This window comes from Lemur catta, chromosome 1 (genome assembly GCF_020740605.2).
Source record: "Lemur catta isolate mLemCat1 chromosome 1, mLemCat1.pri, whole genome shotgun sequence".
Classification (NCBI taxonomy): Eukaryota; Metazoa; Chordata; class Mammalia; order Primates; family Lemuridae; genus Lemur; species Lemur catta.
In genome coordinates, this window is record NC_059128.1 from 108,104,719 (window position 1) to 108,130,502 (window position 25,784).

A 25,784-nucleotide genomic window follows, 5' to 3' on the forward strand; every position below is an offset into this window, starting at 1 on the left:
AGTTGTTATTAAGAAAATGCACTGACTTAGAAAGCTGGTGGTGATATGAAGTTTAGTGGAAAAAAAAAACCCAGCTAAACTAGTTTCAGAGCAGTCTGTATGGAGTGAGCCCAGTTTTGAAAAACACATCGCAATTCTGCGCATGAGGCAGTACCGATCTCTGCTAGTGACGACAGTTTTGGGCACGAGCCCTGGAGTCCCATGGTCTGGCTTAAAATTCTGGCCGCACCACTGACCGGCTGTCGGATTTGAGGGGGCTGTTTAACTTCTCTGAACCATCTGCATGATCTATGGGCATAGCCAGGGCTCTTACCTCACAGGGTTTCCGGGAGGATCAGATGACACAATCTGAAGTAAATGGACCATTAATGCTACTTCCTGTCACTACCTTCTCCCGAGGGATGCCAGCGTTTGCCTGTGCTTAGAAGTTTGAGCGATTTGCCTGGACTGTGACCTGTGGGCACAGGTCCTGAGAGTGGGTTCTGATGAAAGAGCATGCAGGGAAATTTTCATTTGCTTACTTGTAACGAAAAAGAAAGAGGTGAAATTAAGGATGACTTTTGAATGCCCTATTGTTTTCTGTAACTTCTGTAAGTATTGTATTTTGTTTGGGGGATCCGGAAAAAAGTTGCAAGCCTTTTTTTTTTTTTGCGTATTTCCTATGTCTTTTTTTCTGTGCATTTTAAAAAGCCCAGTTGATGGTAACGTGTGTACAATTTTGCACCTGGGTTTTCCAATGATTATTATATAAGCATGCTCCTATGTCCTTAAAAAAACCAATCACAATGGATAAACACAACATGGTCCATGCACATGTGGAACATCACTCAGCCACAGAAAGGGACAAGGCTCTGACACAGGCCACAGCGTGGGTGAACCTTGAGGACATCGTGCTCAGTGAGAGACGCCAGACACAGAAGGACACACGTGTGAGACTCCATTTATATGAAATGTCCAGAACAGGCAGATCCACAGAGATGGGACATGGATTTGTGGTTGCCAGGGGATGGGGAGTGACTGTTGATGAGGATGGGATGTCTTTCTGGGGTGGTAGAATGTTCTGGAACTAGACAGAGGTGATGGTTGCACAACGCCGATGTTTTAAAGAGTGACTTTGTGCTATGTGAATTACATCTCAATTTTAAAAATCATAAATATTTTGAAGGCTGCAAATACCCCAGTGTGTGATTGCATCACAACAAGGGACTGAACCTTTGTGGTTGGATGTTGCCGGCATTTCAGATTATGACTGTGGATTCTCAGAAGCGAATGTGTCCTTGGGATAAGTTGTTAAAGCACTTTCCAGGAAGGTTGTACCAGCTTCGAGGTCCCCTGGCAGTGGATGACGGCTTGTATCTCCCTGCGTTCCTGCCAGCACAGAACCCAAAAGCTTATCTTCATTTTGATAAATTTGAGGCAAAAGGAGAAATTTCATCATTTAAATAAATTATGAGTAAACACGGGCTCATCTCTTCCCTACTCATATCCTGGGCCCATTTGTCTATTGGAATCTCAGAGTTTTCCTTTCTAATTTTCAGGAGTTCTTTTTTACAAATTGTGGTACATTTTACATAATAATAAATTTGCCATCTTAACTAAGTGTATAATTTAGTGGCATTAAGTACGTTCAGAATGTTGTGAAACCATCACCATCATCCACCTCCAGAATTTTCTAATCTTCCCAAACTGACATGCTGTCCCCATCAGCAGTCACTCCCCACCCCCGCCCAGCCCCTGGCACCCACCATCCTACTTCCGGTCTCTGTGGATCTGCCTGTTCTGAACATTTCATATAAATGGAGTCACATACTGTGTGTCCTTCTGTGTCTGGCGTCTCACTGAGCACGATGTCCTCAAGGTCCATCCATGCTGTGGTCTGTATCAGAGCCTTGTCCCTTTTCATGGCTGCGTGATATTCCAGTGTGTGGATAGACCACATATGTTTATCCATCCGTCCATCTGTGGACACTTGGGTCACTCCCACTATTGGCCCTGTGAGTCTTGCCGTGAACGCAGGTGCACAAATACCCCTTTGAGATCCTACTTCTTGTCCCTTTGTGTACATACCGGTGGCATTGCTGGGCCTTACGGTAATTCTGTGTTTAGGCTGTGAACTGCCTTTTAATCTTATGCATGTTAATCTATAGTGGATCATTTTGATGCAGTTTGCATCTGCACCTGTTTTATACTGACAACGTTCCCTGCTCTGAAGTCAGAGTCACCCATTTAAATACTTTAATATTAAACGTTGAACTCTCTGAAGTGCTGTACGAGATTGAGCTTTGACTCACTGGACTTCCGTTCCCCGGGCTTGGGCTTTGACCATCCAGCGTGGTTTCAAGGTGATTGCAAAGCACAGAATGGGGCCCGAGGTCCAGTATTAAAACCTTCCCACATTTTAGCCCTTAAAAGAGAGTCCTGCCTTTCCCCCCACAAAACAAAACACAAACACCCCAAACTGTGGGCCACACAACCAAGGCTTGTGCAGAGCTTAAAGAGTTCCTCCTAGATTTTCTAACCACAAATCGGCAAGTCCATCCTCACTCTGGGTGCCCTCGTCGGATCCCCTCCGGGCACCTCCCCCCCCCCCCCCGGTGGGCGGAGTGGGTGGGGAGGATGCGGCCCAGCCCCTCCCCTCAGCTGCAGCCACAGAGAGAGAAGGAAGAGCCCAGAGCCAGGGAAAAGGAAACGTGAGCCTTTTTATTGTGTATGAATTCACTTCGTATCAACAATTCCACACGATATTAAAACACTGGAGAAAGTGGGTGCGGCACGCCTGGTATCCTAAAAAAAAGTAATAAATAAAGATAACGGGACATTGAAATGCAGACGGGGTGGGACCGGCCAGACACTGGTCTTCACCGCGCTTGGCGACTGCGTCCCTTCGAGGACAGGGACGGGCGGTGAGAGCCTGGCGTATGGCTTCTTAGGTTGGCTGACTTATTTTATGAGCGCCCCTCGAGGAAGAGCGACGGTTCAGTGGCTTCACCTCAGCCCGGAAACCCCGTCCTGGTCACTCCTGCGCGGGCAGGGCTGCGATAGCCTTTTCCTGTGGCCCCAGAGCTTGGCGGAGATGGATGAGCAGCCTGGCGGCCCATCAAAGGGACCTGGCAGAAAGGGAGAAAGACAAACACCTTCCGCCCCGACCCCAGGCCATGCTGGCCACCGTGTGTGTCCCCGGAGGTCACAACCGAGCCACTTCATGCTTGGCCTGGGGGTCACCTTCTGGGAGGGTGGGGGAGGGGTGCAATTCTAGCGCCTTCCTGGGGTGGGGGGGGCCGGGTAGGGTGCCCAGGTGGGCCACCAGGTGCACCTCGCAGCCCCCACCTGGCACCTGGCCCATGGGCAGCTCTAGACCAGGCTGCAGGAGAAAGGGAAACTCCTTCGGTTCCCCCTCCTGCCTGCGCCCTGTTTTTCTTCTTTTCGGTGCAGATGGCATGTGGCTGAGAGATGCTGGCCTCCCCACGGCCAGGGCCAGGGCTGCACCCACAAGAGCTCCCCGCCGCCGGTGCTCTAGCAACCCCGAAACCGCCTGGACATAGCGAGTTCTCGCCAGACACGCACACGCGGTCGGCAGCATGGGTGCCATCGGGTGTCAGGGCTGCACAAACACGTCCCTCCATGTGGTCTTAAGAGATTGACTCTAAAAGCCGGAGAGAGACCCACAGGCTTTTGCCAAGTGCCACCTCCCTGGGGTCCGAGGCTGTGGGCACCTGGTCACCAGGCTCGAGAGCCGGAGTGGAGGGGGTGGAGGATCGGATGGGAGATGGCCGGGCAGGGGGCAGGGACACCCAGGGATGGGCAGCCGAGGCCTGACTCTGGGGAGACACCAGCCTGTCCTTCCCCTCCCTGGGCCTCAGTTTACCTAGAATGCTTGGACCCCAGGGTCCTCTCCATGGGGCGGGAGGACATGGGTTTAGTGTCTGCCGGTCCAGTGAGCACAGAGTGGGCGCCTGGGGCTGGGAAGCTCGGGCTTAGCCCCATCATCTCCCTCGGCCCAGGGGTCCCTGCTGGCTTCTCTGGGGTTGCATCAGTGGGGACACACAGGTGGGACTGGGCTTGGCACAGCTGCGTCCCCCTCCTCCCTTGGCCCTGGCAGGGCAGAGGGCACAGGAGGAGGAGGAGGAGGAGGAAGAGGGGGAGGAAGGGGGCTTGGGCTCCTCAGGTGCTGCTGACCCTGAACTCAAAATCTCCTGTCTTCTGCGGGGCCTGTTGGCCAGAGGGCCGGGACAGTGGGGACCACAGAGGAAGGATGGCCGTGCAAGGATGTGACACCAGCTCAGGGGATTAAGGCTTCTTTCTAGGAGAAACGGGGGCGCCTTGGTTCCCAGGTGCCAAGACGGTTGGTTGGAAAGGGAGGAGCTGGGGCAGGGGCTTTCTCTCCGCTGCCTGCTTCTAACACCACCCCGCCTGCCCCTGCCTCGGCCTCCCTGCTGGGGCCGCTCCCTGGGTTTCCAGGACAGGCTTGTGCCGCTTCCCACATTCCTGCCAGGGGTGGCAGAGGCCCGCCCTGGGCCCCCCGGCCCCAGCCCAGCAGGAGGAGGCTGCTGTCTCCTGGTCCAGCAGCAGGTTGGTGGAGCCAGGGCCCCCGAGTCCCAGTCCTCCCGGACCGGCCGTAGAGAGCTGGGAGCCCGGGAGAAGCCTGAGCTGCCGTCTGATCCCTCCGGGAGCCAGCCCGGGGTGGGGGGTTGAGGGCCACCCCCCTGCACCTGCACCTGCTCCCTACCAGCAGCCGCCCGGTCTCTCCAGCCTTGGTCAGACGGGAACCTCGACCCTGCCCCGAGAAGCGGCTGCACTGGGAGCGTGGGGGAGTCGGCTGAGGCTCCGGCACGGGCCCTATCGGCCTGCAGGGAAGACCAGGGTGCCGTCCTGGAACATTCTGGGCATAAGCCCTTAGACTCTGGTTTCCGTGGGGCCTCCAAAGTCCAGGGCTATGTGGGGCCCCTGCTGCCCAGGACCCATCTCAGGTGTGGCCACAGGTGAAGCAGGTGGGCGCCAGAGGGTGTGCCGGCAGCACCTCCGTTCTGCCACCTGCTGCTGTCACTCTCTGGGTCGTAAAAGGGGACAAAGTCATCTTAAAAATGCCCTCCCCCCATGACATCTTAAATTTGCAAGGCCATTGGGAAGAGTGACTGATTCTCCCCCAAAATGTGTCTCTCATCCTCAAGCCAGCCCTTCCGGGTTGTGACTTGGGTGGAAAACCGCAAGGATCGGGCGTGAGGGACGACGGGAGACCTGAGCGGACGTTTCCGTCTCTGGGACAGAGGATCTCGCCTCCCACAGTCCTTTGAGGTCACTTTGAGACAATTTGGCAACTGTGCACACACCCACGCAAAAGGTGGCTCAACCCGCCAGGCAGGGGCTCCCCGGGCGGCATTTGGGTTTGAAAAACGGCCGTGGTGATTCGAGAAAGGGGGAAACAACCCGGAAGGGCCCGGTGTGATCAAAGCCGCTCGGTAACACACGGACACCTCGTGCTTAGAATGAAACACTGGCCGGGCCCATGACAGCCACCTCTCCCTCACCAGGGACAAGTCCTGAAAATCTGCTTTTGGGGTCCCCAGGAAGGGATAAGTGACAAATGCCACACAGGGGAGTGACACTTGGCAGCCCGGAGTGCGTATCAGAGACAAAAGCCCCTGCCCAGGCCCTACAATCCATCTGCGCACGACACGTACGGTTTAGCTACAGGTTCAGCTACCGAAATCTGGTGTCAGCAGTGTGGAATAACAATTTTTTAAATGGAAAGGAGAGATTTTTTTTTTTACAAAAAAGTTCATTATGTCACCCAACCCCCCAGCCCCAGTTTTACCTCTACAAAAAAAAAAAAAAAAAAATTCCCGCAACCTGTTGACGTCCTTTCCGTGTGGCCAATTGTGAAGGAATTACTGCCCTGGGGACAGGTGCCCTGAACTAACAGCAACTGTCACCCTCCTTTCCTTCCCAGCTCTGGTTCCACAAGGTGAACGGCAATTGAGAGTTTTAAAAAATTGTTACCACATCGCTTGGGCATCTCAGTTGTTCTTAATTGGAAGTGGCTGCAGAGCCACTGACCCGTTTTGGCCAGGCCCGTGAGACAGCTGTGTCGTCGGGTCTGAAAATCCATCTAATCTGAAGGATACATTTTTACCCCACCTGGGCAGTGCAATTTTTTTTTTTTTTTTTTTTTTTTTAGTTTCTTTTGGAATTAAAAGTTTTGGGGACTCGAGATGTTTTGCTCGAGCTGGGCACTGAATGATGCCCTGCCGGAGACAGAGAGACAGAGAGAGGGAGAGGAGCTGAGTGCGCGGAGAAGACAGCTATAGAATAATACAAGGCTTCTTGTCCTTAAAGGGGTTCTCCGAGGCAGGGACCCCGACCAGCAGAGGGTCGTTCCGGGCGTGCTGTTCGCAGTAACTCATGAGTTCCGACGAGGCTTTGGAGACCTGTGTGTGTCACAAGGAGGGGAGAAGGGTGAGAAGGGAGAAGGCACCTGGGTTCCCGCGGCATCATTCACGGCAGCCCCAAGGGGGAAACAGCCCAGTGTCCACGACAGGTGAGTGGATCAACATCGCGTGGTCCGTCCACATGTGGAACATCACTCAGCCATGAAAAGGGACGAGGCTCTGACACAGACCACAGTGTGGAGGGACCTTGAGGACGTCGTGCTCAGTGAGAGACGCCAGACACAGAAGGACACACAGTGTGAGACTCCATTTATATGAAATGTCCAGGACAGGCAGATCCACAGAGACGGGTCGTGGATTTGTGGTCGCCAGGGGCTAGGGAAGGGGATAAGGAATGACTGCTGATGGGGACCGGGCTTCCTTTTGGGGTGATGGAATGTTCTGGAATTAGAGAGAGGTGCTGGTTGCACAGCGTTGTGAATATACTAAATATCACTAATAATAAATTTTATGTGTGTCTTTTACTACGACTGCAAAATGATTTTGAAAATAAAGAGAAGGCTGAGCTTCCTCCAAGAGTTGCCAGGTGTTGAACCAAAAGAGTTGGGGACAGACGGACCCCTCCTACGAATCAGCCGGACACCCCATGCCCACCGCAGGATGGGAAAACCCTCCTGAATATGCGACATGATCGTGGGAGGTCTGACAGCGACACCCGGCACTCTGCCCTTCATCCTGTCACATGCAGCCGGAACCCATGGGGGACTCTCGCCCTAGTGAGGGGCTGACACTCCCATTCATGGGTGGGGCCCTCTGCCATGGGTTGCGGCCACCAACCGTCCCTGGGCCACACTGTCCGTCCTCCAGGCTGCGCCCTGGGAGCCCGCAGGTGCTGCCCCGCGGCTCACCCCAGCAGGGCAGGAGGCCAAGGTGTCGGGTGTCCCAGGCCAAGGCAAATGGGGACACACATGTCTCTCTGCCCCAGAACTCACCCCCGTGGTGGCGACTCTCTCTCTGCAGGACCGTTCCCAGCCTGGCTGCCTCACCTGGAAGATACCTTTGCCCCCAGACACCCCATTCTCCCTTGGACCCCAGGGACCCTGGGACCGCATCCCCTCGGGCCAGCTTCAGGGTCCTGCCAAGCCAGGCAGCCCCGGGGGACGCTCCTGCCCACGGGTGGATGGAGAAAATTGCCACTCTTGTGAGCTCGCTGGCCGCGGCCTTTGATGACTTGGGTCGGCTCGCTTTCTAGACATCTATTTGGGAAGCAGCCTCCTCGCGACAGAAATAGCCTCCGGCCTGGAAATAGCCGGCGCGGTGGCCCCGGCACGTACAGAAACCCTGTGCCCGCCGCGCTCAGCCCCCAGCCCGCTGCTGCCCGGGCTCTGTGGTTCTGGTCGCCGCTTTGAGGGGACAAAAACCCTTAGGCGGGACTGGCGGGGGGCGTGGGCTGTAGTCCTGACCCCCGCTGGCCTGACTTTCAAAGGGTGGGGGGCCCTGCTCGGCCCTCGACATCAAATGGGGCGGGATGAGTCACCGCCCTCCGCCAGGGCCGGGCTGGCACCGCTCACAGAGGAAACCCACTTCAACCGGGGCCTTCTCTGTGCTCAGCCCGGAGGAATGCTTTGAATGCCCAGGTCTGCCCCAGCAGTCGGGGTTCTGGAACATTCAGACACCTCGTGGGGGGCACCCCCACCCCTCATGGCAGGATCCCAGCTGGCAGCGGCGTGACGGGGTCCGGGAGGGCTCAGGGCTGGGCTGGAGGCCCACGGGCCCCTGACTCCCCTCCACTGCCGGCCAGCAGGGGCAAGTCTTTCTGTCCCCGGCTGGAGCCACCCGGGGGCCGGTCACCCCTTCTCAGTGAATTACCGTGACCAGTGACCACCTGCGGGTGACAGGTGCTTGAGAACAGAGATCTGAGCGGATACGTGGAGGGACAGTTGATTTTACGGGTCCACTTGGCCAGGCCACGGTGCCGTGTTGTTTGGCCAAACGTTAGGTGAAGGGCCTGAGGTCACACAGCGAGAGACACAGCCTCGGTGGCGCAACCTCTGCCCTCCCGAGAGACACAGCCTCGGTGGCGCAACCTCTGCCCTCCCGCGAGGCTCCCTGCCCGTCATTTGCTGAGCGCTCCTGGGATGCCCCAGCTCCTCCTGTGCCCGCCCGGCTCACCTTGATGCGCTCGATGCCGGCTTCGATGCGGAGCTGTTCCACCAGCTTCCGGGCCTGGGCTATGTTGTTAGTGGCTGACATTGTCTGCCATCAGCTCGGGGCCGTCGTCCAGAGACCTGTGGGGGGAGCAGAGAGAGGTGAGCCCACTTATGACGGCCCAGGACGGTGGACCCAGGAGGACAGCAGGGCAGGATGCCCCTTCCCGCAGCCCCCTGGTGGCCCTGCTCTGGGGAGTGGCCATGTTGTCTGTGTTCCCAGCTCCCTGGCCAGGGGGAGGGAGCCCCGCTAAGTATGACATCCCACTTCTCTTCCTGTAGCTGATTGGGGCCGGTGCTCCTGGCTGTGACCATAAAGGGCTCCCAGCAGAGTTCTAGAAACAGCAGCACCAGCTCCTGGTTAGGCTGGAGTAAGGGACATGGCAGGAAACAGGAAGGAGCTTTTTCTCTGCTCCCTGCCCTGCCCCAGGCTCTGCCCCTGGCACTGTGGACACTGGGGGGACCCCCACACTGCAGCCTCCCTGGCCTCCACCCACCCCATGCCAGGAGCACCCCTACCCCGTCGTGACAACCACAAGTGTCCCCAGATATGGCGCAGTGTCTCTGGTGGGACAGAGGCAGGTCTTGGGCATCCTGGGGGGGTCGCCCGTCTCGGGAGGGCCTGGGCCTGCTTCACTCGCCCTTCCCTCCATCTCTTCAGCAAACCTCACAAAGAGCTTACTGCTGCCCGCAGGCCGGAAGTTGGTACAGTCAAACACACAGCACCTCCCACCTCCAGGTCCCTCCTGGGAAAGTGGCACCCAGCCTGGACACCACCCTTAATCTCCCACAAATACCGGTGTGTTCTCCTTTTCCAAACTTTTGTCATTTTAAGAATGTTGCCAGGTGCAGTGGCCATGCTTGTAATCCCAGCACTCTGGGAGGCTGAGGCGGGAGGATTGCTTGAGCCCAGGAGTTTGAGACCAGCCTGGACAACATAGTGAGACCCTATCTCTACAAAAAATAGAAAAATTAGCTGGGCATGGTGGTGCACACCTGTAGTCCCAGCTACTCGGAAGGCTGAGGTGGGAGGATCGCTTGAGCCCAGGAGTTGGAGGCTGCAGTGAGCTGTGATGACACCACTGCACTCCAGCCTGGGCGACAGAGTGAGACCTTGTCTGTAAAAATAAATAAATAAATATATATATACATAAAATAAAGAGAATGCTACAGAAATGGGACTATACGGTATGAAACCTTTTGGGACTGGCTGCCCCCGCCCCAGGTGGTTGCAAGTATCAATATCTCATTCCTTTTTGCACCGAGCAGTACTCCGCCGTGTGGAGGGACCACAGTTTGCTTAACCATCCACCTGCTGAAGGACATCTGAGCCGATTCTAGTTTCGTCTACTACGAGTAAAGCTGCTACAAACACTCCTGCGCGGGTTCTCCTGTGGATATGCCTTTATTTCTCTGGGATAAACACCGAGGAGCGTAGTGGCTGGGTCACACGGTAGCCTCAGGTTTAGTTTTTAAGAAACTGCCGAACCGTTTCTCAAAGTGGCTGCATCGTGTTATGGTCCCACCAGCCACGTACAAGCAATGCTTACTTGTTTACATAATTCAGTTATGTGAAATTTTTTTTTGTTCCTTTAGGCAGCAAAAATTCTACTCCTTCCATCTAATTTTGATTTATTGGGTGAGCTTTAATTCAGTGGTTCTCAACTAGGGGTGATGCTGCCCCTCTCCAGGGGACACTTGGGTGAAATCTGGGGATATCTGTGGTTGCCACGACTGGAGGAGGGGGTGCCCCTGGCATGGTGGGTGGGGGCAGGGAGGCTGCTCAGCACCTGCAGTGCCTGGGACGGCCCCACCCCAGAGACCCTGCCCCAGTGTCAGTAGCATCGGCGTCAAAGGACCCTACCAAGTAGGACCCAGCAAGGGTGTCTGTGCTGTTGGGGGTGCCAGGCACAGAGCCCCTGTCCCCGCCATTTAACCAGGTGACTAAGTAGCGCCCCGTGTCCGTCATAACTCACGGTGTCGCTGTCTGTTCTATAGAACTAGGCGGCCACAGAAAAGTGAAGGCAAGATTTCAGATTTTCAGAATATTCCGACTTCATGATCAGTCAACATTACACACAGTGACGGGGACGAATCTCTAGGGAATGGGGCCAAGGGAACAAAGCCAATCCCAATGGTGACGTGCCGTGTGATTCCGTGGATACAACGTGTTTGGGACGACAGCCCGAGAGACACGGAGACTGGATTAGGGGTCTCTGGGGGTCAGGGAGGGCGACAGGAAGGACACTAGTTGGCGTCTCAGCTATGCTGCTGGATGCACAAACCTGCCCAGGAGGTGAACTTGGAGGGAACTTGAGGCGCAGAAGCCCAGAGCACGAGGGAAGCTGCAGAAATCGGAACAGCCGGGTGGGCTGTATCACTGTCTGGTCATGCCGTAGTTTTACAAAATGTTACCATAGAACCGGGTCAGTGAGACACACTTTCCCCGTGTTCTCTGTTACAACTGATGTGCCTCCACAGGGATCTCAGTAAAAGCATCAATTAGAAAAAAAAGGCTCTGGACACCGCCCGGCTCCCGCGTCTCCAGCCGACGTCCGGCCCCCGTTTGGGGCAGAAAGGCCTAAGCCTGTCTCCTGCCTGCAGGGCCCGCGTGTGGGCTCTGATTCAACAGACAGCTTCAAAGCGGCCACAAAACATCCAACTCAGGGAAAACCGCCCTGGGTTCAGCATAAAAATACCTAAATTACTCAGCGCTAAATATAGACATGGATAGAGAACAAATGGGCCGGCCCCATGGCCTGTTTTCCTTGGAAGGCCAAGGGGGCCCTATCTGACATGCACAGGGCCCTGGAGCCACAGCCTCCACGCGACCGTCGGGTCCTGTTCTGGGCAAACGCCGTGGCAGAGGCTCCCTCGGGGCTGGTTATAGCCCAGGCCCGCTGGAAAGGCCAGAGAGGGCTGCGTGTGTGTGTGTGTCTGTGTGTGTATGTACACATTTGTGTGTGCACATGTGTGTTTATGTGTGAATGTGTATATGTATGTGTGCACATATGCCAGTGTGTATAAGTGCACATATATGTGCATGCACACATGCTCACATGTGGTATGCATGTCAATGTGCGTTGCACATTGGTATTTGTGCACATGTGTATATGTGCCAGTGTGCATATGTGCACGTGCATATTTGTGCACATGTATTTGTGACTGCATACATGCACATGTGTGCATGTCAGATGCATGTGTGTACACATATGTATTTGTGCGTGCACACGTGGACACTGGTGCATATGTGCACACGTGTATTTGTGTACATGCACGTACACGTGGGTGCTTGTGCATATGTGCACATGCGCATACGTGTGTGTCTGCACATGCACGTGTCTGTGTGTGCTCACTGAGACTCAGACAGAGGTTGCATCACCCACAGCCCCTGCAGCTGCCTCCCGAAGTCCCTGTCTTGGCTGCTGTCACCAGCCAGCCACTGACTCAGGGAGCAGCCATGCCCCCCACCGAGAATTTAGCCAACACCAGCAAAACACGCCTTGGTGCTGAGTCAGCCCAGGGAACATTCCTCACTGGCTGCCTCCCCGCAAAGGCACGTGATGGTGCCAGGCGCCCTGACCTGGCTGGGCCAGGCAGGTCCTGGGAAGGCTTCAGCAGCCGGGCAGGGCCTGGGGACGCTGTTGGGCAGGGGTGGGGTGGTCAGAGCTGTGTGCAGCCCCAGGGTCACCTCCCCACATGCCTCTGTGCACGGTGCTCCGCGCTGGGGAGGTTGAGGAACAACGTGGGGTGAGGCTCTCTAAAAATAAAACTTTAATGGATGCTGCCAGGCTCTGGGCTGGCCCCCTAGCCAAGGGCTAACAAACCATGCCCGAGTTTAAGCCTCGTGCAGAAAAATCCCACACGCACGCCCTGAAAGGCAAGGACATCCATGGTAGCCCCCCCCCAGTGTATGCTGTAAGGCTGTGATACTTATAGAGGGAGGGGCATCACCCCCAAAATAGAACGGGTCTGAGCTGAGAGGTGAGGCTGCAACATGTGCAAGGATTCAGCAAACCCAGAGGACACGTGGGTGGCGAAATGGCAGCACCTGGTCAGAGCAGGGTCTGAACCTCGTCCCTGCAGACACTGAGGCTGGTCCTTCTCTGGGGTGGGGCCACTCTGGGCGCTGCAGGGCACTGAGCAGCACCCCTGGCCTCCACCCACCCCATGCCAGGAGCTCTCCCAGGCACGACAACCACAGATGTCTCCAGATGTGGCCAAGCATCCCTTGGGGATGGTGGGCAGAACGGCCCCTGAGTGAATCACTGGGTTAGAGTAGACCTTATTCCACACTCCCGGAGATACTCTGTATAAACAGCCGCAGACTGAAATGGAAATATACCCAGATTAGGCCAATCATACGGAATGTTCTTTATCGTAGATAGGTTATGTCCTAGCGACTGGATCAACAGAGTGAACAGAGATGGGTAGCTATGACCACATATAAGGATTTAGGGCCGGGTGTGGTGGTGGTGGTGCCTGCAGTCCCAGCTACTCGGGAGGCTGAGGCAGGAGGATCGCTTGAGCCCAGGAGTTGGAGGCTGCAGTGAGCTGTGATGATGCCACTGTACTCCAGCCTGGGCAACAGAGCGAGACTGTCTCAAAAAAAAAAAAAAAAAAATAGAACTTCACGACAAATACTAATAAAACTAAAACCCAAGACCACTGACCTAGGAAACATCACTGCCACAAGGATGCTGAAAGCAAACCTCTTTAGCATATTAATACCTTAGCCAGGTCCCATTGAGAGAGCGAGTGAAGAACACATTTAATCAACTGGTGTAAGAAGTAATTTAACTGGCAAATAACGAGTTAGAATGGCCTCATTAATCAGGAAGGAAAGCAGGGTGGAAAACTAATGGGCAGCACTTTATGTACTTGCGGCACTAGTCCAGTCAGAGAAGGAGAAACTCCCCTGTGTAACTAACGCCTTTGTAGCCAGCCCCTGCAGCCACCCATCTGTTCTCTGTTCATATAGCTTTGCCTTTTCTGGAAAGTTCTACGAACGGAGTCATATGGTGCATAGTCTGGTTTCTTTCCCAGGGCATGAAGCGTTTCGATTCACCCCGGGTGTTGTAGACACCAGTTCGTTCCTGTTCCTGGCTGTGTAGGATTCCACCCCAGGGACACGCCACAGCCTGCAGGGCCGTTCACCACTTGGGGGACATCTGGGTGGCTTCTGGTTTTTGGCGATTGTGCATAAACCTGCAACACATATTCATGTACAGGTTTTTGGGTGAACCTGTTTCCATTTCTCTTGGAGAAATTGTTAGGCCTGAGGTGTCTGGTTCCTGATTCACTTTGTAAGTTAAATGCTGTTCCAAACAGTTTCCAAAGTCACTGCACTATTTTGTTTTCCCACCAGCAGTACAGGAGAGATCAAAGGGTTTTTAAAATCATAATTTTTTTTAAAAGCAGGTATAGTGTAGATAGACCCAGGAAGAAGCTAAAGCAATGTGGCCAAGGACACGAATAGTGTGACAAATGGTTTGTCTGGGACGTAGGGGCTTCCCTGGACACAGACGTTCAGTGTTAAAACGGGCATAGTCCCTGGTGCACCAGGATATGAGTCGGTCACCCCGGCGGTGAAGGCAGTCACAGAGTGGCTCTGACCTGTGCAGTTGCCAGGTGTCCCCTTTGGGGCTGCCTGACACCAACTGGGAGAGACCTGGATCCATTTCAGGGTCCCCAATGCCCCCTTCATGCTGAAAGCGTCAGTTAAAGCGACTATGAGCATCTGCATGTCCAGAAGCTGTTTGTGCAAAGAGGTTCCCCAAAGGTGGGACAAGGTTCTCAGGCCCGGGAGAACCTGGGCGGCCCTGAGCCCCGCCAGCCGTGGGGTCACACACATGGGTGGTCCTTGTGCCAGGGTCCCCCCTGGAGCTCTTCTCAGCCCCTTGGGAGGTGGAGTTTAGCTGAAAGGTGTCCTCACTTTGGAGCAAGGGGAGGGGAGGGCGAGGGCTCGTGCATGGAACTGAGCTAGCAGATGGGATGTTCCCCAGGATGTTGGTGACACGGCAAGGGGACTGTCTAGCATGCTTGACTGCCTCATGGTCTGGGGAGGACAGTGAGGGCCAGAGAGGCAAAGTGACCTGCCCAGAGCCACACAGAGTTAAGACCAAGCACGAGGGTGGCTCAGGAGTTGCGGGGGACTGACTCTCACACACGAGGACTAGCTACTGTCTGGGAGAGAGGCAGCCCTGGGGGCAGTGGGAGACCAGGGGTCTCAGCGTGGTCTGCTCTGGGCACAGCTGCCACTGTGTGGGGCTGATTTAACACCCGGAGAATGGGCGAGGGGCTCCCCACCTGGCCTCGCACTGGCTGCCCCAGCGCACAGAGCCAGGGAGGGGAGGGCTCTGGGATCTGCGAGGCTCTACGCAAATTAACAGATTTTGGAGGGAAGGCAAGAATTGCCACTTATTTTATTATATGTTTATTATTATGTATTTGTATCATTTATTATATATTTATTATTATTTATTATTTAGTTGTTTATATTGTAATATGTTGATATTTTTTTTTCGAGACAGGGTCTTGCTCTGTCACCCAGGCTGGAGTGCAGTGGCATCATCACAGCTCACTGCAGCCTCCAACTCCTGGGCTCAAGCGATCCTCCTGCCTCAGCCTCCCAGGTTGCTGGGAGTACAGACATGAGCCACTGTGCCCGGCCCCAAAAATGTTAATTGATATTAGTTTTATACATACCTATTCATATATTTATATTATTTATTATGCATTTATTAAATATTTAGATCTTAATTCATTTTATTGATATTATTTGCTATATATTTGTTTAAAATACATTCATATTTATTATACATTTATTAGTTACATATTTCTATCATTACATATTTATTTACTATTTATTTATTGCCATTATATTCATGTCATTTATTATTTATTACACATACTTATTGGTTTATAATATTGTATACATTTATTTATATTTGTATATTTATTCATAGATATTTATAGTTTATTTATTACTCATTATCTATTTATATGTATAATATATGCCACTTATATTTATTATATACTCAAGTATTCATTCACTATATAGTCAGATCATTTATTATTAATATATAATTTTATTAGTATTTTAACATTTGTATTACTACACACATGTTACATATGTGTATGTTTCGTCATCATATTACGTAGTTTGATTCATATTCATGACGTGTTTATATTGTTTTTATTAATTTCATATTTATTTATATTTGTAAGATATTCAGATTACCATCTATTTACTTTGTATATATGTACCCATCGTGTACTAATATCACCTGTTACAGGCTTATTGAGCATTGTGTATTTTAACTTCTTATTGTGAAACAGTTATAGACTCACAGGCAGTTGCAAAATAGCCCAGGGCGTCCCACGCACCCTCTCCTGGCTCCCCCAGGCACTGTTGTGTGTGACTATGAGACAACATCAAAGCCGGAATCAGACGTGCACGATGCTGTGTCTCCCTCAGATGCCCTCATCTGGGGGTGCCGAGGGGATTTGGGTGGCCTGGGTCCCTGTCTGTGGCCTGTCCCTGCTGGGTGGGGAAGGTGTACTCTAAATGTCTGCTGAGCAGATGGTTGGGCAGGTGAAGATGAAAAAGTGACACAAAACTGGCAACCGCGCCAGTGGAGAGAGCCGAACCGAAGTCTAGGGCTCCGTCTGCAAATCTGGCTGAACGATTATGTTTATAAAATCCTGAAGGCACCTGATCAATAGCTGGACATTTAACACCCCACAGTGCAGAGTCTCCCAGGGCAGTGCGGTCATTTGGGGCTGGTCGTTCTCTGGGGTGGCACTGTCCCAGGCACTGCAGGTTCTGAGCAGCATCCCTGCCTCCCCCGACCCCATGCCAGGAGCACCCCCAGTGTGACAACCACAGATATCTCCAGATTTGGACATGTGTCCCCTGGGGGCAAAACCTAAGGCCTTTACGGAAACCCTGAGGCTTAAAGCGGTTCCTTTAGGTGAGATAGATGCAAACAGTTTGAACTCGGCCGGCTTCTGCTACCCCAAGAAACAGTCCTGAATGAAAACAGAAGCCTGTTTCGAAAGCGGATTACTCTTATTAGCATCCCATGACCCTCCTTCCCTTAGAGCTCAACACATTTGAAGGGGGTCGAGACCACAGCTCCAAGAGAGGAGGGGACTCTGGAAAGGTGGGGCTGCTATGGCAAGTGGTAGACCTGAAACTGGCTGTGGCTCCACCAAGCTGTGTGGCCTTGGGAAAATGGCCTCCCCTCTCTGAGCCCCAGGGAACTCTGCTGTGATGCTCAGAGGGACAGGCCCATCTCTGCACTGGGCCCTGGCAGCAGACTTCCCAGGCCCCAGAGGCTGGTGGCCGAGGAGAGGGCCCTCTTTCGGGGACCTGTGGCAACTGCGAAATGTAAACACAGCTGCTGGAGAGAAAACGTGACCAGAACACCCTGCACCCAGCGAAGGTGGAAGAGCAGGTTTGCTGGAAGCTGTTGAGAAATCCCGCTCCCTAAGGAGCTCGCTGGCACCCGGTGGCCACTCCCCTGACCTGCCCCAGGCTGGGGTTGGGCAGGGAATCGCTCCGGGGGAGGCCCAGGCAGAGTCGGAAGTCAGTCATACTAAAAATCAGAGTGGATGGAATTAGCAACAGAGCCAGAGACTGGGTGTCCTGGAATGACCCATTTTTGGGTTGTCTGACTTAAAGCACGACCCCATCTTTTAGGCTGTGCTGTTGGTTTGGAGAGTCTGTGATGACCGGTCATGCTTAGGTCACTTCCGTGTCATTTATGGACATGAGGAGAGGCCAAAGGACCTCTGGCAACTGTGGGTTGCATAAGCCTCTTGCTGAATCGACATGACTTTCAGGTTTCAGGGAGAGGTGAGGTCATTTTCAGGGACCTTATTCAGGGTTGGCGCCAGTTCCTGGAGATAGAATACACAGCGCAAGTCTGGAAACGGACGCCCCGAAACGCACAGCCCAGCTCTGCTCCTGACTTGGGACTTGACTTCCTCAGCCAGAAAATAAGAGGGCTGTTCTCAAAGCTGGGGAGAGGTCCCCGTTCGTCATTCTGTGGATCTGAGCTCAAGATGATCCTTATTAATGACCTCTTTCTAAAGTACTTGGACTTTGGATAAAAATCTCCCTTGGTAGATTTTGTCTTACACAACGGTGAGTCAGTTTATAAGGACAAACTCACTGTCCTGTTGGGGGCAACTAGAAAAGTGGGACAGAGTGTCCCAACGTCTGCCCGAAGGCCCTGGAGGGCTGTTAAGATAGTGAAGAATTTCCAGCCAGGATGTGGGAGGGGATGGAAGCCTGGGAGGCTTTGGGGTCACTTTATTCTAGGGCGAGGAGTTTGCAGAGAAGCTGAGTGGTTTGTTCATTAGCCTCACAAGGCCAGGGGTACAGAGATTGAGGTCTGACACCTGCCAAGGAGAGTGGGTTTAGTGAATTCCCCCTTGGTGTGATTTGGGGCAATTTCGTGTTACACTTTAGAAGTAATGGTAAACAGGAAACACACAGGGCCATACAGAGAAGGCAGCTGAGTTTTGAATAATCTCAATCACCGATACTGGATTAAGGCGATCCTAGACTCCTTGCAGCCCTAGAAGCCTGGAAGAAGTAGACATAAATCCTCTGTGGAGGAAAACAACATCCATCATCCCAGGTCTCGAAATATTTCTACATACTAATCTGCAAATATGATGTCTGGCACACAAATAAAAATAACCAGACATACAAAGACAGGTGGAAAATGACAATACCTGAAAAGGAAGAGCTGAATTGGAGAAATAAAAATTAGTGAATGGAAAGATGGAACAGAGGAAAATATCCAGAATGAAGAAAGGAGACACAGAGGGAAAGAAACTAGAGTGGAGGGTAAAAGACACGGAGGATGCAGTAAGGTCTACGTGTAATGCTGGCAGGAGAGAGAGAATGGGGCAGATGCAATCTTTGGAGGGGTGATGACTGATAATTTTTAAAAACTGATAAAAAGACTTCAAGCCACAGATCCCAAACGTCCTAGAACCTCCGGGCAAAATAAATGTCTTAAAAACTGACAAGAAAAATGGCCAATAAGCATATGAAACTGTGCTTAATGCTTAGTCAGCAGGGAGATATGAATTAAAACCACAATGAGGGCCGGGCACGGTGGCTCACGCCTGTAATCCTAGCCCTCTGGGAGGCCGAGGCGGGTGGATCGCTCGAAGTCAGGAGTTCGAGACCAGCCTGAGCGAGACTCCGTCTCTACTAAAAAAATAGAAATCAAAATTATCTGGACAACTAAAAATATATATAGAAAAAATTAGCCGGGCATGGTGGCGCATGCCTGTAGTCCCAGCTACTCGGGAGGCTGAGGCAGGAGGATCGCTTGAGCCCAAGAGTTTGAGGTTGCTGTGAGCTAGGCTGACGCCACGGCACTCACTCTAGCCCGGGCAACAGAGTGAGACTCTGTCTTAAAAAAAAAAAACAAACCACAATGAGAGGCGGCTTCATAACCACTCGAATGGCAAAAATTAAAAAGACTGACAACACGAAATATTTGGGAGGCTGTAGAAAAACTGGAAGCATCATACCTTATTGATGGGGATGTGACATAGTACAACCACTGCGGAAAATGGTTTGGCAGTTTCTTATAAGGCAAAACACATACCTAACCTATGACCCAGCAATTCCACTCCTAGGGATTTACTCAAGATAAATAAAAACATGTCTCCGCAAAAGGACTTGTACAAGATGTTCACAAGCGTTTATTCGTCATAACAAAAACTGGAAACAGTCCAAATGCCTGTCAACAAGAGAATGGATAAACAAACTCTGGTATTTCATACAATGAGATACTACTGCAAAAGCAAAAGAATAAACTATTGACAGATGAAGCAACATGTATGAATCTCAAAAAAATTTTGTCAAGCAATAGAAGCCAAACATTAGAGGTACATATTATGATTCATTATATGACTTTCCCACCAACAGACTTTTCTTTTTAAAGGTAAAACTAAGGGGTATTTGAGAAGAATGATTCCAGATGAAAGGTAGGAAGTGCACGGAGGAGTGAAAAACAACAGAAACATTGAGGAGGGGAAAGAATTTGATAAAATGATTCTACGGTTCCCGTGGAAAGATGAACAGGAAGTGAAAAACACCAAAAAAGCCTCGGAACACAAATGAATCACCACAGCCATCAACTCAGACCTCCCTTCAACCACTCTATCAACAGGAGATGTTCTACACGTCTGCCTTCACATTTTTATTATACCATTTTTATTATATTATTTTGGTTATTGGATTCTAGTGACTGGAGTCCTCAATATTGCTTGAGGAGTTTGCTAGTGATAACATTATTGGAAAGTTGTAATTTTACACACAGAAAAAATGAAGTCAGCATCTGAATATATATATATATATATATCTCCATCTGCTGCGACTGGTCCAGAGGCAGAGTGATAGGGCTGAAGACCAGCTGTCCCCAGAGACTTTTCCTGGGTCCAGCCAGCCCTTCCCTGGATGACCACCTCAGCAGCCCTCAGCAGTGTCAGGCAGAGTCCTGTGTCCCCCTACCAATGGCCTCTGCCCCATTCTCCACTCCCTCCAACACACTTCCCAACAGCTAGAGGGAGCTTCTGAAAATGCAGCTGAATCTCTTCCTCTCCTACTCAGAAACCACCAGCAGCTTCTAATCCCTGAAAAAATCAAGTGCAAAATCAAAGCTTGTAGTTCAGTACCCCCTGCCAAGAATTCTTCTTCCCCCAACCTCAATTATGTCAAAGAGTGCATTCTCTGATGCCTAGCACCAGGGTCACCTACTGCCTCACCATGTGGCCTCACGAGCTCAGCATTTTCCTGTTTCCCTGAAGGGGCCATCAGGGGGACAGCTGTCCCTGGATAGCTATGGCTCAGAAAAGGGAAGTGGTTTGCCCAAAAGAGATTTATTACAAGAAATTGGCTCACATGATTATGGAGGCTGAGAAGTCATAAGATCTGAAATCAGCAAGCTGGAGACATATAGGGTCGTTCCAGTATCTGAAAGCCAGCAGGCTCTAGATCCAAGAGTGGATGTTTCAATTTGAGTCCAAAGGTTGGAAAAGACTTATGTACCAACTTGAAGGCTGTCAGGCAGGAGGAATTCTCTCTTACTCAGCCTTTTTGTTCTATTCAGGCCTTCAACTGATTGGATGAGGTCCACTCACACTGTGGAAGGGCAGGCAATCTGCTTCACTCAGTCAAAGGTCCATTTCATCCAGAAACACTCTCACAGGTACACTTAGAATAATGTTTGACCAGATATCTGGGCACTCTATGGCCCAGTTAAATTGACACATAAAATTAACCATCATGACTCCCTTGGGGGTGGTTATTCAGCCTGCCACACCATTCTCTCATGGCTCTCTGTCTCTTTTCTTGTAGTACTTATAATTTGAATTTTTTTTTTCTTTTTTGAGACAGGGTCTCACTCTGTCACCTGAGCTAGAGTGCACAGGTGTCATCATAGCTCACTGCAACCTCAAACTCTGGGCTCAAGTGACCCTCCTGCCTCAGCTTCCTGCCTCAACCTCTGGACTACAGGTGCCACCACGCCTGGCTAATTTTTCTATTTTTTTGTAGAGACAGGGTCTTACTCTTGCTCAGGCTGGTCTTGAACTCTTGTTCTATAATGATCCTCCCTCCTCGGCCTCCCAAAGTGATAAGATTACAGGCATGGGCCTCTGCACCTGGCCATAATTTGATATTTAAGTTGTCCCCCCATTGGACTGTAAGCCCCATGAGTCTACAGAGCTGGGCTTTTCTCCTCAGAGCCTGGCACATAGTAGGTGCTCAAAAAACATTTGCTAGGGGCATGAAGGGGTGGGGGGCACCTTCCTTTGCAGACACTGAGCCCTAACCCTAGAGGACCACTTTGTGTTTTGATACCTTCACCCTTTACAATGCTGGGTTCAAATGTTATTTCTTCTTGGAACCCCTTTTAATGGGGATCTTGACTTGGGATTCCTAGAACCCTCTTGGGTATACACAGAAACTCAACTGTGGTGTTTGCTATAGACTAAATGTTTGTGTTCCCACAAATTCATATGTTAAAATCCTAATCCCCAGTGTGAGGGTATTAGGAGGTGGGGCTCTGGGAGGTGATGAGGCCATGAGGGTGGAGCCCTCGTGAATGGGATTAGCGCCCTCAGGAAGGAGGCCCCAGAGAGCTCCCTCGCCCCTCTCACTATGTAAGGACACAGCGAGAAAGCGTCATCTATGAACCAAGGTGTAGGTCCTTAATAGACACCAAATCTTAATAGACACCACTTGACCTTGGACTTCCAGCCTCTAGAATGGTGAAAAATAATTTTTATTTTTCATAAGCCATCCAGGTGATGGTACATTTTTGTGGCAGCCTAAATGGACAAAGACCACAGTGTTTTGTGTGTTGTTTCACTGCCACCTGCTCACATGTCTCCCTGGCAAAGTGTGGGCACCCAGGAGGCAAGGGCTGAGTCTTTCTTCCTGCAGTCACCAAGGTCACAGGCACAGAGCAGCCCTCGGCAGGTGAGAAGAGCAAGAAGCCCCCCAGCCGTGAGCAACTCTCCCTGCAAGCGCAGTGGGAGGAGGCTCTCCACTGTTGTCATCCCAGAGCCACGGGACACTGTCCCAGTGCCCTTCAACTTCTGCCTGAGCCAAGTACCTGGTTTGGGAAGCACACACGTTTAAAAAATCATCTAGTTATAATAAAATCTGGCCATTTAAACAATTCTGAAACGAACAATTTAGTGGCATTTAGCACATTCACAGCTGTTGTGCCACCATCACTACCATTTCTAGAACATTCCATCAGTCCAAAAGGAAGCCCCGTCCCCATTGGCAGTCACTCCCCATCCCCTCCCCAGCCCCTGGCACCCATGAATCCACGTCCCGTCACTGTGGATCTGCCTGTTCTGGACATTTCACATAAACGGAGTCACACACTGTGTGTCCTTCTGTGTCTGAAGAGAGACAACCGTCTCTCACTGAGCACGATGTCCTCAAGGTCCCTCTACGCTGTAGCCTGTGTCAGGACTTCATTCCCTTTTAAGGCTGAATAATATTCCATTACCTGTACAGAGCAACATTTTGAAGCAAACGTTGTTTTAAAAGAAAAGGAAAAAAGAAAAAGATCTCAGGTTGCTGTTGTTGGAACCAAAGCCACATGCTTTTTTTTCCCCCCTAAACAGAACTAAAGTGAAAGATTAAAACACTCAATGTTTTGTTTGTCTTGGAGCAAGAAGCAGAAGATCTGTGTTTCTGGCTCGTGGACGGGAACACTGGGGTGCTGGCGTGCGTGCATGTCATGCACACCACGGGGCTGTGGATGGGGCCGTGCAGGGGAGCACACGCTCAGGCCGGGGACCCGGTTCTGGGCACGTCCCCTGGACTCCCCTTGGCCTTAGATTTCTCGACTCTGAAATTCAGGACTAAAGAGCAGTTTCCTCCTTGCTCAGTGGTACCCCTGGGCATTCTGTGTGCAGGTGAACAACCCTGGCCTCACAGAGTAGCCACCTCGGGTTTGGGGTACAGTCTGCACCTCTTGGCAAGATTCCATTTTTGTGTGTGTGTATTTTATCATAAATATAATAAAACAAATATTATATATAACATATAATAGCTTCATAATATATAAATATAATCCAGAAGCAACACACTGAACGTACTCAACGTGTACAATGCCATGAGTTTGGGCGTAGGTATACACCTGTGAAACTGTCACATAGTCAAGACAATGAATGTCTCTACCCCCAAAAGCTCAGATTCCATTTTATTTTATATATATATATTTTTTGAGACAGAGTCTCACTCTGTTGCCCGGGCTAGAGTGCCGTGACGTCAGCCTAGCTCACAGGAACCTCAAACTCCTGGGCTCAAGCGATCCTCCTGCCTCGGCCTCCCGAATAGCTGGGACTACAGGCATGCGCCACCATGCCCGGCTAATTTTTTCTGTATATTTTTAGATGTCTAGCTAATTTCTTTCTATTTTTTAGTAGAGACGGGGTCTCACTCTTGCTCAGGCTGGTCTCGAACTCCTGAACTCAAATGATCCTTCCGCCTCGGCCTCCCAGAGTGCTAGGATTACAGGCATGAGCTACTGTGCCTGGCCTCAGATTCCATTTTAAAAGAGGGATCTGTAGCTTAAGTACCAAATCTGAAAACCGCAGAGCTGGAGAATCGCTGGTTCCCCTCACTGCACAGAAGCAGAAGGTTTTCACCCCATTCTCACTTCATTTTGCAGACAGGAAAACTGGGGTCTAGAGACAGGTAAGGATGTTTTTTTTTTAATTTTTAAATTTTATTTATTTATTTTTTTAGAGACAAGGTCTCACTCTGTCATCCAGGCTGGAGTGCAGTGATGCAATCACAGCTCACTGCAGCCTCCAACTCCTGGGCTCAAGTGATCTTCGTGCCTCAGCCTCCCAAGTAGCTGGGACTACAGGCCTACACCACCATTCCCTGCTAATTTTTAAATTTTTTGTAGAGATGGGGTCTGGCCATGTTGTCCAGGCTGGTCTGGAACTCCTGGCCTCAAGCGATCCTCCCACCTCGGCCTCCCAGAGTGCTGGGATCACAGGTGTGAGCCACTGTGCCCGGCCCCCGACAGTTCTAGATTCTAAATACACACAGTCCCAGGAACCTCACGCTGCTTCTTTCTTTGGGGTAGCGCTGGTCACGGCTTGGGCCTCTGCAGATATTGCAGATGTTGCAGAGTGCTGGAAAGGCCGGGACTCCCGAGACGCAGAGGCTGGGGCGGACTGCGGTGCCGCCAAGGTCAGGGGAAACCCTGAGTGAGATTCAACAACAAAACCTGTGCTTCGTGCCTCCAGTGTGGTGGTTTGTGAGCAGTGCCAGGGCGCTTCTGGGTCCTGGGAACTTTTCCCCAAGGGCCGGAGCAGACTCTCCTGTCAGTGTCCAGCTGGGCTGAGACTGCCGGGTTCCTTGAAAGGCGCCATCGCTGCTTCGCCCCATGGAGGATTCCGCAAAGGCCCCTCAAGGTCACGGTTCTGTCCCCTTTGCTCTAGTAACTCTGGGCTTTGCACGTCACAGCGAGAGTCCTGCTCCTGCCTTGGGGAATCAGAGGAGTAATGGGTGGTCCCTAAGGCAGCAGGACAGGCTCAGACTTAGGAAGCTCCAAGATGCTGCTCTGATCCGGGTCCTGCCAAGACTCTTAGCACGACTGTGTTCCCAGACCGCCTCGAGGGGGGCTGCGTGGCAGACAGGCACCTGAGACCCTGCTGGGGGGCGGGTGGGCTGAATCTAAGTGTCCCAGGGTGCAAAGCCCAGAGGCAGACGGCAGGCCGGGGGTGGTGCCAGACTTTGCAGGGACTCTGAGGTCGCAGCTCAAACCCGCCCTGGGTGGGGCGTGGACCGGGCCTGGCCTCCTCCCTCCCAGCGAGACCTGCCAGAGAAAACCCAGCTCCTCTTTTGGGCCTGCGATGCCTCTGCCACCCTCAGAGGTGTTTTCCAGCCGCACAGGAAGCGATGACAGTGAGACCGAGAACCGCCTGCAGCGATCGCTCCGGATTCCAAACATAGTTGTCATAGTTGGGAAAGTGCCGCTCCCAGCCCGCTCGATAAACCGACACCCGAGCCGCGGCCAGGGCCGCCTTCTTACCAGAAGAGAAAGAACGTGCGGCTGCTGGAGGCTTCCGAGAGGTGGCTGGGCGGCTGCATAAAGGGACAGGAATGTGAAGAATGTGCCCTGCGAAGCAGAGGCAGAGGCTGGGCCTTTGCAGAGCGGCTCTGGGGTCTGGTGGCCAGAGAGGGCCGTGCGCTACTGTGGGTAGCTCCATGGGTCCCCAGCCCCTGTTAAAGGAGCCTGATGAGGGCTGAGGACCGAGCTGGGGAGAGGTGTGTTCCTGCACCCAGCATGGCCAGCCCTCTGTCTGCGCTCCCTGCAGGGGGCACACGCCCAGGACCCAGCCGGCTCCAGGAGGCAGCTTGGTGTTTCGGGTTTTCAATTCTGGGCGCTGAATATTTGCTGCGCACCTTCCAGCTCCAGGCAGCATGGCTGGGCCGCAGACAGAGCTGAGACCACTAAGGCTGCATCCCTGAGGCTCTTCTCTGAGGCAGACGCAGAGAAGCTTCCAGAGGCTGTGCCTGTGCTAACGCCTAAGCTCGTGACAGCTGGGGCTGATTACTCTGTGAGATGAGAAAAGCCGGGTTTAGGAGTCAGGGTCTCTCTAGAACCTGCTG

At 52.1% G+C, this 25,784-nt stretch overlaps 1 protein-coding gene across 1 annotated transcript in view; it reads right to left on the reverse strand.

Moving 5' to 3' along the window:
* Window positions 1–2,681: 2,681 nt before the first annotated feature.
* GNG7 (G protein subunit gamma 7) overlaps window positions 2,682–25,784 on the reverse strand; it is a 123,672-nt gene continuing 100,569 nt past the window's right edge. Inside the window, exons 4-5 of the mRNA XM_045544224.1 lie at window positions 8,559–8,674; window positions 2,682–6,425 (exon numbers count right to left, since the gene is read on the reverse strand). Of these exons, the coding sequence (XP_045400180.1) occupies window positions 6,300–6,425; window positions 8,559–8,639 (207 nt within the window). The 5' untranslated portion in view covers window positions 8,640–8,674 and the 3' untranslated portion in view covers window positions 2,682–6,299. The remainder of the gene's footprint in view (window positions 6,426–8,558; window positions 8,675–25,784) is intronic.